This window comes from Apteryx mantelli, chromosome 1 (assembly GCF_036417845.1).
Source record: "Apteryx mantelli isolate bAptMan1 chromosome 1, bAptMan1.hap1, whole genome shotgun sequence".
NCBI lineage: Eukaryota > Metazoa > Chordata > Aves > Apterygiformes > Apterygidae > Apteryx > Apteryx mantelli.
This window is the reverse complement of record NC_089978.1, coordinates 184,543,710-184,557,358: the sequence shown is the minus strand read 5'-3', so window position 1 is coordinate 184,557,358 and position 13,649 is coordinate 184,543,710. Positions and strand designations below refer to the sequence as shown.

Sequence of the window (13,649 nt, the reverse complement as noted above, 5' to 3'; positions counted from 1 at the left end):
TGCAAATACAGAAATCTGATCATGCCTACTCAATATGAATAGATGTTCTTGTGCAAAACTTGAAGGGGGAGGAGGGGGAAACACCAAGAACCAAAAAACGATGTAATTGCCAGCGTGCCCTGCTGACAAATTATTTCTCAACTCCTAATATGGCTATGCCTTTCATCTGTTGCTTGTGATTACAGATCCAGACAGATAATTGTATTTTACCTCTCCTTCCTCTCTGACAGATCCTGGTGTGCTCTGCTGTGCAACCTGTCTGTTTTCCCTGCCGGTCCCTGCATGGAATCCCACAGGCATGTAGTTACTTGCAGCTATTTGATGTATGTGTGGCTTCACAAGGAAAAAATAAATTGGTTTCAACCTGGTAACTCAAATGGACTCTGTTTCAACAGTTCAATTTATTTCCCAGAACCACTGCAAGAAAGAGAACTGGCTAAGGCTCAAACCTGGGAAAATGAAAGCAGTGTTTACTGAAGTTTAAAAGCAACAGACTGAAGGTTCTACTTGTACTCCATACTGTTCAGCAGACTTGATATTTGCCTGTGTGGTTTTTAGTCTCAGATTCCCATTGACTATATCAATACTTTCACATTTGCAAGTAGAGAGCAAGTAGAAAACATTGCAGGTAGAGCCTATCTTCTCCTGCTCATCAAAAAGTTGTGATCTCTCCATGCTTGCCTCATGCTCTGAGAAGAAAGAGGTTCATAATCCCACTACTCAAGGCTCTGAACTAGTTCTCTGTTCTGATGTACATGAAGGTCCAACAGCCTGCCCTGTCCTCTGGCCAGCTATTGCTGCGAAGGCTGGCTGTGCTGCTCATGTTGCTGGTTTCTGTGCTTGAGCGCTCAGAGCTGGTGACAGGTCTTCTCATTAGTGGGCTGCTGTTTGGGGAATTTGTTTTCTCTGGTGCTGGGCCAAAACTTAAGGCTGGCAGTCTGCAGGTTTGATGTCAGGCATATTTATTTCCTTTAGCATTGGTTGGGTTTAGCTGATTGTTTATCCCAGCTAAGGAGGAACCTCAGAGGATTTGTGGGACCAGTTTTGAAAGTGGTGTTTAGTGTCTAAGTTATATATTGAAGTATTTGGCAGTGATGGCAGCAAGTGCTGGAGTAGCTGGAAGGTAATTGCACTTGTACAGCCTAACAAGATGGAGTTCACCAGCTGGTTATAAAACAAAGCAAACTTTCAAACATCTAACCTTTATTTGTTAGATGCACAAAAAAGGGGGGAGGGGGTTCTTGTTGTTTGGTTGAAACAAATCCATCCCCAAAACCTTGTAAGCCTTTGCTAAGGCGTTTCTGTCCTGCAAGTTTCTCTTTTCCAGGTTAGATAGACTAGTCAGCGAACTCCTCAGCATTTTTGAGCAGCTAAGTGGTCTCCTACAAATGGAATTTAAATAAGCACATGTTATGGTGGAATTAAGGAACCATATTTGGATACCGTATTCTCAGTGCTTCCATTGAATAGTACCACTGTCCTGCTTTATTTATAATACTTCTTCTAAGGCAGATTTTGGCTTTTTTTAATTTATAATACTTTTTCCAAGGCAGATTTTGGCTTGCTGCTTTGCTGTGATTGTACAAGCCAGTCTCAGTTTTGTGTTACTGCTGTTTTGTATCCTAGACTCACTAAGAGCAAAAGATTTCCGAGACCAGTGGGAAAGTTCGGAGCAAGTAAGACACCTCCTTTGTGGAGAAGGATCAGGTTAGGCAACATTTAAACAAACCAGGCATATGTAAGTCCATAGGACATGATGGGATTCACCCATGAGACCCACGAATGTTGAGGGAGCAGGCCAATGTCATTGCGAGGTCACTCTCAATAATCTTTGAAAGGTCATGGCCATCAGGAGAGGTTACTGAGGACTAGAAGAAAGCAAATGTCACTCCTGTATTCAAGAAGGGCAAGAAAGAGAATCTGGAAAACTACAGGCAAGTGAGCCTAACCTCAATCCTTGGGAAGGTGATGAAGCGACTGATCCTGGAAACCATTTCCACACATATGAAGGACAAGAAGATGATTGGGAGTAATCAGCATAGATTTATGAAGGTGAAATTATGCTTAACCAATCTGATAGCTATCTATAAATGAGATGACTGCCTTGGTGGATGAGGGAAGAGCAGTGGATGTTGTCTGAGTTTAGTAAAATGCTTTCAACACTGTCTTCAATACCATACTCACAGACAAACTGATGAAGTACAGGCTAGATAAGTGATCAGTGAGGTGGACTGAAAACTGGCTCAACTGCTGGGCTCCAAGGATTGTGATCTGTGGCATAAACTCCAGCTGGAGGCAGTCACTAATGGTGTACCCCAGGGGTTGATACTGGAGTCAGTACTGTTTAACATCTTCATTAAAGACCCAGATGATGGGACAGAGTGCATTCTCAGCAAGTTTGCAAATGATACAGAACTGGGAGGAACAGTTGATACACCAGATGGTTGGGCTGACAAACAGAAGGACCTCAACAGGCTGGAGAAACGGTCCAACAGGAAATTCATGCAGTTCAGCAAAGGGAAATGCCAGCTCCTGCACCTGGGGAGTAATAACCCCATGCACCAGTACAAGCTGGGGACTAATTGGCTGGAAAGCAGCTTTGCAGAAAAAGACCTGGGGGTCCTGGTGGACAACAACTTGAACATGAGCTCACAATGCACCCCCATGGCAAAAAGAGGCCAACAGCCTCCTGGGCTGCATTAGGAAGAAAATTGCCACCTGGTTGAGGGAGGTGATCCTTCTCTTCTGCTCAGACTGGAGTACCATGTCCCCAGTAAAAGACATGGACATACTGTAGCGAGTCCAGCAAAAGGCCACAAAGACGATTATGGGCTTGGAGCATCTGACATACGTGAGGCTGTGAGAGCTGGGATTGTTCAGCCTGGAGAAGAGAAGGCTCAGGGGTGGATCTTATCATTGTGTATAAATACCTAAAGGGAGGGTGTAAAGAAGATGGAGCCAGACTCTTCTCAGCGGTATCCAATGAAATGACAAGAGGCCACAGGCACAAATGAAATACAGGAAATTCCATTTAAACATAAAAAAACAAATGTTTTACTGTAAGGGTGACTGAACGCTAGAACAGGTTGCCCAGAGGAGTTCTGGAGTCTCCATCTTCAGAGATATTCAAAACCTGACTGGACACAGCCCTGAGCAAACTGCTGTAGTTTTGCTGCTTGAAAGCAGGGGGCTGGGCCAGGTGATCTCCACAGGTCCCTTCCAACTTCAGTGATTTTGCAATTCTTTTCCTTCAGTGTATCGCTTGTGGTCTGCAGAGGAATTCCCTGCCTCCTATACAAGGCATATTCACGTGCTCCATGGAAGTTTGAGGACTTGTCTGGTTTTCTCTATTTTAGTTCTTCCTTCTATAAATTAAGTGTAAGGAAAGAGACGGATCTTTTGCAGGTTCTTCTACAGGCTGACAGCCCTCCTGAGAGAGCCAGTGACACTGTCAGAGGCCCCATAGGAGTGTCAGGTCACACATATCTGCTGCAAAGGTACTACCCAAATGGAAAATGCATCTCATCTCAATACACATGTATTCATTAAGCTGGACTTCCGTTACTTCAAATGACTGGCTCAGCTCAAATTGTCACAGATAGCCCAGATGCTTTTAGTGCATGGATCTGAAAGGTATTTTATATGAGAAGAGCCAGTCTGTCAACACTACATTATTGCATAAATTTTATTATAATCACAGTTAATGACAACTAAGATTTCAAAATGTCAGTCTTCACAAACCAAATAGAAGGGGGGGAAAAAGCAATTTTAACCATGTATACAACAACTTACCAAAAATGTGATTTTGTGTTTCTTCCTTTTACCTTACAATTTTCAAAAAAGCTATCTGCATAATAGAAAACACCAATAAAACTACCTTCTGCTTTTACTGAAATGTATGCTTGCATCCACAGACATCTACCCAATTTTATACATAAAATTAATTGCAAAGAACCCTGTATGTTTTGTTGTGAAAAGACTGAGGATTGAAATGCAATTTTCAGTTCTTTGCTGTGCAGTTTGTATGACTGAGTTATCCACTATGTCTGGACTACCATCTGATATAATGAAGAGTTCTCTGAATCTTTAAAAAAAAAAAAAAAGCAACCAACAAAAATCCAGTCTGGTTGAACACCAGAATAAAAAAGACTAATAGAAATAAAACAGGATCCTTCAAAGAGTGGAATTTGTGTGCAAAAAGGAAAATAAAAAAGGACAAACCCTGGCAAGCTAAATGGAAAGCCACAGACCAGAAAGGGTTTTGAGATGCAATTTCTTGGAGGCTTTAAAACTACTAATAAAATGTTTTGAAATACTTTGGAAGGAAAAAGTTGTCAAGTCAGTGAGGCTGACAGCTGAAGAAGGTGCAAATAAGACCCTGCTGAAGAAGAGAAGGCAAGCTCCAAAAAAGGTAAATGAATATTTTGTATTTGTGCTCATGAAGGAGAAGTTTAGTAGATTCCCACACTAGACATTCGCTTCATGAAGCCTAAGGAGTTGTTTCAGATTGAAGTATCAGCAACAGAGCTTTGGAGGTTTGGGGGGAAAACAGTAACAAATTGCTGGGACCAGCTGCTGCCACCCAAGAGTTTTAAAGTATTCAAGCATTAAATTGCTGTGATCCCAGCTGTTAGGATAAAACTTACTTAACTAATCCTGATATTACAGGAAGGTAGCAAGAATGATGCCAACGTTTGAACAAGGCTCCAGTAGGAACTTGGAGAGCTGATGACTACAAGGTCTGAAATCTGTCCTAAGCAAAAGAGTATAATCAATAGACACTCAACTAAACATGATAGCTAGGGAAGACTCAATAAAACTTTTGCAAGGACCAGCCTTATCTCAGACTTTCAGAAGCGACAAAAAGCATGTAGATAAGAGTGATCTGGTCAGTACAGCACAGCTAAGTTTCTATAGAGCTTTTCATAATGTCCCAGATCAAAGCCCCCAAAAGACACTAAGCTGCCTCAGATAAGAGGGAAGTCCTCTTGTGGATTCATACCTGGTGACAATTGGCCAGTTCTATAAATGGTCTGTAAGTCATTGGCATTCACAATGAAGAGAGTTTACCAAGGGGATCCATGAAGAACTGCACTCTTCAAAATATTCATAATAATTGTAGAAAAGGGAGTGAATAATGAGTTGGCAAAGTTTATTAACATTAGAAAGGTCACAACTAAAGCTGTCTGTGAAGGGAAGGCTAACATGATACCAAATGGCTGGCTGGTAAAATCACAGATCAAAATCAGTGTTGACAAATGTGAAGTGACACACACATGGAAAAACTGTGAAACATAATAAGGTTTTTTAAATTAACTATTATGATTACCCAGGAAATAATGCTCTGATGATTATGGCTGGTTCCCCAAGAAGATCAGCTTAGCGCTGAAGAGTGATCAAAAGGGGAAATGGAATATAAGAACTCTCAGGAAAGCTGTAGAAAGCAAAATAGAAAACATTGTTATGTCCTTACAAATCTGGTGGGCCTAGCTCTTGAGTACTAAGTTTAAGTTTGGTCAACCTTTCTTAAAAGAAGATAGATGATGTAGAGCTATAAATAGAAAAGGTTCAGAGAAGGATAAGAAGAATGATCAGAGAAATGGAGAGGCCTGTATAAGAAAAGATGAAGACTTGGATGCCCCAGCAGGTATAGGAAGAAATCTCTAATTAATATACCCAATCAAATTATTAAGTAAAAAGCAAAAAGAAAAGTGGTTTTGCACAACACCTAAAAAACTGTAGAAGCTGCTGGTCTCTGTACTCACCTCCTCCCAAATGCCAAGCCACATCACAGTGTGTGTAAAACCCAGTCTCCCCAAACCCAAATCTACCTCTAGTTTCCTCACCAATGGCTTCTCCTGTCTTCTGCACTTGTTAACTCCTCCAGCTGTATCTATGTAGGACGACTCTGGAGGGATCAGCAACTTCTGATGTCATCACCAGAATATTGACTAGTTTAAGCCACCCATCTCCACAAAACAACCTTTTTATTTTCATTAGTTTGTCCCCTTATTGATCAAGTTGTGGATAATGTTCACTCCACATCATGTTACTCTGCAAGACTGAAGGGACTGTGAGGAATGAAATCCTATGGGAATTTATCCCATAAGAGAACAGTATCAGTCAAAAAATCTTAGAAAGCTGATCTTGATGTTATCTTCGTGGTATCTCTTTAGGAGGAAAGTCCAGACTGTACAAAAACTAAATGTTTTTGTTAAAAAAACCCAAAACAAATAAGCAGAGTAAGTTTGGACTCTTTGAGAAGATCAGAAAACACAAGTTTGGTCATTTAAAAGGCTGTGTGTCCCAAATCTCCTAATGACATTAAATTCTGTGTGAGTCAAAAGCCTTAACAATGTCATGGGAGATAACACATTGTAGAAGGAGTCTGTAAAGACACCTCAAAATAACTAAGATGCTCAGTATATAAGAAGTATCATCACCACAAGGTGCCACGAGAGGTAAATGAGACTACAATCTTTCAGATTTAAAGCACTGGTTTTGATATTTAGGCAACTAGTTTCTATTACTTTCTTACAAGGGAAAACATGTTTCAACTACTTTAAAATGGAAAGCTCAGAGGATTTCAGGAACTCATTGCTCTGAGCTAAGGTAAAGACAATAGTTAAAATAAATTCAACATGACACAAGTACCTACTATGTATCAGTGTTTTGAAAGCTCTGGATCACACCATATTCCATACATCTGTGCATGACCTACAGAGAATGTGTTTTTTTATGTACATTGGACACTTTACTAGAAGCAAGTCATTCATACTTGATCCAAAGTTTAGCTTTCCCAAAAGCTCTTTGGAAAGCCTGACACCAAAATAAGTTCTTAAATACATTAAGAAATTCTTCCAGTCAGTTCTCATTACAGTTAGTTCTTATTTTTTATTCTATGGCATTACTTGTAATGGTATTAACTTTAGAGCCCCAGAACATCCTTAGAAACTGCCTGTAAAAAAGAGGTGATATTGACAGAAAACATTTTCATTTCCAAAGAGAAGAGGAAAGCAAAACATCTTGGATTTTATATTTCAGAAAAACTGTTGGCAATATGGAGAGAAATCTGTATGTTTTCACAAAATATAGTCTAGAAGTTTGGGGTGTCCTGTGAGTTCCAGTACTTTTGAAAAGTTATGTTGTACAATGCAACTACTACTGTAAAAGTAGTGAAAATATTTTATTACTTAAGCTTTTTTGTTAAAAATGGATTAGCATATTTATAGAAAGGATAAACAACAAAAATCTTGAAGAAGGATTTATTTAATACAGCTTTACACTGCTGTGTAAAAAGAATAATTGTGTAGTTTACACATATACCATGTAAATTACTGTGGAAACCAGATGTAGCCTACACTACAAGGTGCCTTGTAACTCATCTCTGCTGAGCAATAAACCCCCCTCCCCTTTTCTTCTCGGCAAAACTTTGAGAAACCTTACTGCTGTTTTCTGTCAGCAGATACAACAGATGGCTGGCACATGCCTGCTTTACTAAGTGAAGTGGGATCTCTACAGCATTACTTTGATCCCCAGTGGCATGTCTACAACACTGAATTGCAAAATACCACAGCCGAACAGAATCTAAATATTAAAGGTTTGGAGTTGTGCTTTCAATATGAGAACCCTCTGTCTAAAAATCATGCTCACAGTATGTAAACATCTTCACATTCCACATTGAAATTTTGGTACAGAGGTCAGAAAACAAAGTGTTTCCTCTGTTTGGTGACATGAAGCCACAGTGAAGGTACTACTGTAAATCCCAAGAGTGTAAATTTATGCAATTGCACTGACCAAACTTCCAAAACAGCCATAGTGAACTGTGCACATTAGACATTTTTTTAAGTTGAAAAGTCCCACTGTACCATTGGGTCTGAATAAGAGTTACAAAAAGTTCAGCAGTTTCTTTGAAAAAGTATTTGTTTTGCAACTCACCATCCTTTGTTTTCTTTTAGTTTATCAAGGAAAGAGTAACGTTTGAAAAGAGCTCCCTATTGTAACAATAATGTCTTATAATGAGTGGTCTTATTAGCTTTCCTTCAGGACAAGGAAATATAAAACTTCTCCTGGCATAGCTGGAAATTCCATTTTTCTGTCACTGTCAGGCTATGTCTCAGCAATATAGGGTAATTCCAAAGAGAGCAATTGAGCTATTGGGATTGACTGTCACATTGCTGAGATCAGAACTAGACTCCAAGAGCTGTAATTTTATACCCTTTCCTAACCTCTACATTACAATACAGAAATGACGCTAGAAAATGTACTGATGACATACATTCCCCAACTCTCCCTAAGAGGTGGGCATCTTTCTGCTTTACTCATGGTTAGCAATAACTCTTTGATCTGAAGCAACCCAGCCTTTCCAGTAGGACAGGTCCAACTGCATCTTATAAAGGCCCTGAGGACTACCCGCTGGGATGCCCCCCTTATCTCCTGACACTTGCTCTTGTCCTGTGACCAGAATCACCCTTAGACCACCGGCATTTACCCAGCACTTGATCACGCCATGCACACGTGCACATCTTCTGTCACAGGGCAGGACTACTCCTGTCATACCACCAAAAGGTGTGCATCCTGCAGCACATGACTGGATATATCTTTGCCATACAATATGCATGCAATATCCACACACTATGAGATATACACATGCACCTTCCCGTCACATGGATCAATTCCCATTCACACACCAGCACACAACTGAGTATTCAGATGTCACGCAATGGGCACACATTCAACCATGCAACAGGAGAGGAGCCATGGGGCACTCATGAAAGTTGGAAGTAGGAAGCAAGTTTCTACAATAATTCATCTGACCCCAAATACTTCTCCTATATCGGAAGGAATGAAGGCAGCCTGGACAGGTTGTGGCCTAGATTGTTTTTGTGGATCAGGCAAGACATTGCTATAGACCAAAAATTCCAACTTGCTTTTTGGTTCCTTTTTCCATGTCCCATCTATTAAACCAACTCAACTGCTGCTCTATCACAGAATTATGAGCACTTGCTTCCTGTGCACTGATTAATCTTTTTCTTTCTGATATCGTTCCTCCCGCCAATACTCACATGTGCACTTAAATTTTTTGCCAGCAGAAGTCCCACTGAAAGTTAAGCATACATACTGGTGTTTGTGGATTTGGAGCTTGAATACTTGTCATATGTTCTTAAGTACTGTAGAAACGATGTTATCACTGCAATCTTTGACACCTTCCACTGGTGGGCAGTTACGCTAACTAGTGCTGTAGCACAGTTAGCATAACAGGGTCTATTCTTCTCCCATTAGGAAGTCTATGAGTGCAGTCTTCCCCACTTCTGGCATCCAGAGGACAGGACTCTCCAAATTTATTTATTTATTTTTTTCAAAAAAAACACACAGAGTGAGAGCATGAAGCAACACAAGTGACTTCTAGTGGTTACACAGGTGTACGCTGTAAGCTATACATTGCCACTGGAGTTTTTTCTTTAAACTTTGCAAAACAGGAAGAATCTTTAAAACTGCCAACTTACACAGATGATGTTTTTTTCTAAACAAAAATATAACAGTCCTGTTTCGCAGAATCCTAGCCTTCTCAGTATTTGTGGCTCATTTTGTCTTCACCAGGAAAAGTAGGTATTCAGCACCTCCAGAGTCTGGAATTTCGGTTTTCCCCTAATATTTCCTAATAATTAATTAGTACTAATGGCTTGGGGACTAAAAGCAACTAATGGTTTTCTTTAGTTCATATTTTCTATTGAAAATGGCTTTAAATTTTCCTTTACCATACAAAAAATTTTGCACATGTAATGGATCCAGGACACATAGGCCACAGTATTAGAAACATAACTTCTAAATGTAGTGGGGTTTCACCACTTCAACTTCAATTTACACAGAATACAGATATAATATAATCTTTAAAATGTTCCTTTCAATGGACATATTTGAACTAAAATGTAGACACAGGCCACAGTGCAGCACCAAGAAGCACTGCCAGTCTTCAGGCTGGATTATCTACTGCCCTACAACTTGCATGATTACTTACCCTAGGATCAGGTAGATGTAAACTACCCACAGGATATTTATACACGCTCTGCACAGGTGTAAACAGGGATGTAAGGTGCCTGGCAGGAGAGACTTAACCTTACATTGCTGGAGGTCCTGCAATAGCATGGTTAGGAACTGTGCAGTGATGTAGACAAGATCTGTTTCTACCCAGGAGAAGCCTGATATCCGCAGACCCAAAAAGGGTCTAGCTACTGCCAGAGGCTGTGGCACACACTATTGCCAGTCCCTCAAACTTTGGAGCCCTTGAGAAACATCTTCAGATCTCTTTGGTGGGATGCAAGGGTAAGAGGTCTATAAAGCACAAATACAAGATGCTCACAGAAGAAATGGTTTCAGTTTTACCAAAAAGGAGAAAACAGTATGCAAATTAACAGTTGTCTGACGGAAAGTAATCCACTACTTCAATGTCTTGTGTGCCTTTCTTCTATCTATCAAAGAATACTACTATTTATTTTCCTTTCCTTTCCTTTCCTTTCCTTTTTCTCCTTTCCTCTTTCCTTTCCTTTCCTCTTTCCTTTCCTTCTTCCTGCCTTTCCTTTCTTTTTTCCTTGCCTTTCCTTTCCCCTTCCCTTCCTCATTCTCCTTCCCCTTTCCTTTCCCCCTTGCCTTTCCTTTTTCCTTCTCCCTTGCCTTGCCTTGCCTCGCCTTTCCCTGCCCTGTTTTTTTCCTTTCCCTTTGCCTTGCCTTTTTTCTTTCTCCTTGCTTTGCCTTTCCTGGCTTAGGAAATTCCCAGACAAAAGTACTCTGCCAGAATAAAGGTAGCAAATATTTAGTAAATATTTAGTACCTTGCTGGGTGTGTCAGTGGAAACTTCTAAGGACCTGTATATTTAAAAACAAAACAGAACACTGGAAAAACATTTTAACACCTATATATACTCTTTTTCCCTCCCCTCACAAAATATTGGAAATTCTGGAGAAACTGAGTTCTATTGCCATAAATAACTTTTATCCTACTCTATTTACAACACTATCCCTCCCCAATTAAGATATATCAAAAATGGTATGCCAATAACTGTTGTTACCCGATGGACTACAAAAATACTCATATCTGCTTCTATCCTTTCTCATCAGGTAAAAGGTTGGGTGGGACAGAGACCATAAGTGCCCTGGTTTCCACAGAGGATCACAAGAACCATGGATTGTAGCTGTACTCAAACACCTCCAAGGCAGGCAAAAAACAACAGTACTGTCTGTGCTTCCAAAAAGTAGACATTTTCTCTAGGATATTAAGTATGCTAGTTTTTTCCCCAGGGTTGTGTGTGACACCACAGGGTTGAGACTCTTTCTTTAGCTTAGGCTGCTGGTTGAAATCCTTCTCTTCATCTGCACACCAGCATAAGTATTCAAATATCCACAGCTGTAAGATCAGAGTGCCAAAGTTAATAAAGACTACACACACAGATGCAGTTGTAAGGGGTAACTAGATGGAACTATAAAATCTCCAAATGAAGAGTCTCTTAGTTTTAACACTTGTTTGACTCATAAATATCTGAAAGTTAACACTGTTTTAGGAACAGAGTAGTGTGATGATGTTACTTCAACCATTTCCATATTTCACTTATTAAGAAAGTTTTGTGTAACAGGAGTTCAGTAACTTAGGAAAGAGAAGGAGGAATTATTGGTTAAGCCACTCTGCCACAGCTCAGAAGGGGCTCCATCCTGCAAGCTGCATCAAGGGGAGCAGTTGTTTATGTTGTCTTTGAGCCTGTGACTCTTCCCATTGAAATCAGTGTTACAATCATCTTTTCTTAATGAGTTCTCTTGTAGGCTGCAAAAGAGGGAGAACAGAATAAAACAAAGAAGGACAAGAGGAGAGGGGTAGGGTTCAGTCTAACTTCTCAAGCTTGCTTTCCAAAAAGAGGTATTTTTGTCATGGACAGCAACAGAAGATGATAGAGGCATGGGGCAAGAAATACAGTCCTGAAACACACTAATTATTTCTAGCTATTTACATGCCAGTCCTTGACGTATGATACTGTTTTCTCTGTAAAATGGGATTGGAACTTCAATGACCTTGAGCAAGTCACTTAGCCTCTGTGAATAAGTTTTCTGTCTCCATATTCCCCACTGCCTTTAAAGGAAGAAGAAAAGCATTTCTCAGGCTCAAAGGCATTGTGAGATAGCAAAAATTATGAGGCCCTCTGACAACAGTTCAAAGACAAACAAGTCATATGGATACAAAGAGTATCTTCAAACAACCAAAAACACAACTAAATTTGTGAAGTTGCAATTAGCTGAATCGTAGAACCAATTTTTGCTGAATATTTGAAGGCATATATTGTTTCAAGTTTACCAAGCTCTTTATAAGATCAACATTCAGCATTTTAAAAATGATTTTATCCATCATTTCTATGTTACAATGAATTTTTTCTATATCCATGATAACTTATGCTAACGTGTTACAGCTTTATGCAAATTTAACGTATGCTGTCAGTGTGTCAAACTGTGCATATGCTTTTTCACTAAAATATGCCATGCATCCTTATCTTTTCAACAAAAGAATCCAAACAGGCAGTTGTGGGTTCAACCTACCGCAGGGCTGCACAGTCTTGCCGTTATACTTTGCAAAAGTGCCCGTGCAACAGAAGTACGTTTGTTTACCAGAACTACCCATTGCGTATGCACGTTTAATACATAGAGATTAATGACTGACCTGCCGTGGAGGTTCAACAGCTAAAGAAAGTTAAAATCAAATTGCATCCATGTAAAGTACCGTCGGGTAAAATTTTATTAAAGCTAAAGTTAGCGTCTTTCCCGTGAACGAGGGCTGCCCGCTCGGGGCTCATCGGCGGGTCGGTGCCTGCAGCTCCCGAGCCCGGGCTGCCCGGCCGCTTCACCCTCCCGCCTCCGCACGCGCTTTTTCCGCGCCCCCGGCCTCAGCCCGCCGCAGCCGCCCCGGCCCGGTATCCCGCGAGCAGCGCACCCGCAGTCACCGAGGCGCGGCGCCGCCCGCGGAGCGAGTCTGCGGGGCCGCTCGGGCGGCGCGACGCTCGCGGGCGTTGCAGAGGCGCGGCGCGGCGCGGCGCGCACACCTACCCGTCCCGTTGCCTGCCAGGTGAAATTCATCGCGGGGATGCTGACGGGGATGGCCGGCATCCTCTGCTGGGCTTTCCTGAAGTCGTGAGTGAACGGGGCCATTTTCCCCTCGGAGACGACGAGAATATCCTCCTCGAAGCCTGCGAAAGGCAAAGGCGACGCTGGGCGCCGGGGCGGCCGCGCGGGGAGCCGCGCAGGGAGCCGCGCTGCCGCCGGGGCCCGCGGAGCCGCGGCGCGCGCAGCGGCGCCGCTTACCGATGAGCATCCGCGCCTGCTGCGCGTCGATCCACATGTAGAGCGTGTCCGGCTGCCGCGGCGCGGCCCGCAGGCTGCAGAGGCTCAGGGCGCCGCAGAGCAGCGCCGCGCACAGCCGGCTCGCAGGGGCCATGCTCCGCTCGCCGCCGGCTCCGGCCGCCGCTGCCGCTGCGGCTCGGGCTGCGCCTGCCCTCTGCCGCTGCGCGCCGCTACGCGCGGGGCGGGCGGGAGGGACGGCGCCGCCGGCCGCGCCGGCTGCGGGAGGTGGGCGCGGGCGGGCCGGGCCGGGCCGGGCCGGGCCAGGGGGCGCCGTCG

General features: G+C 42.3%; 1 protein-coding gene across 1 annotated transcript in view; it reads right to left on the bottom strand.

Annotated features, from left to right (window-relative positions):
* WIF1 (WNT inhibitory factor 1) overlaps positions 1–13,538 on the bottom strand; it is a 49,499-nt gene extending 35,961 nt beyond the window's left edge. The window contains exons 1-2 of the mRNA XM_067313966.1: positions 13,335–13,538; positions 13,080–13,219 (exon numbers count right to left, since the gene is read on the bottom strand). Of these exons, the coding sequence (XP_067170067.1) occupies positions 13,080–13,219; positions 13,335–13,467 (273 nt within the window). The 5' untranslated portion in view covers positions 13,468–13,538. The remainder of the gene's footprint in view (positions 1–13,079; positions 13,220–13,334) is intronic.
* Between the last annotated feature and the right edge of the window lie 111 nt (positions 13,539–13,649).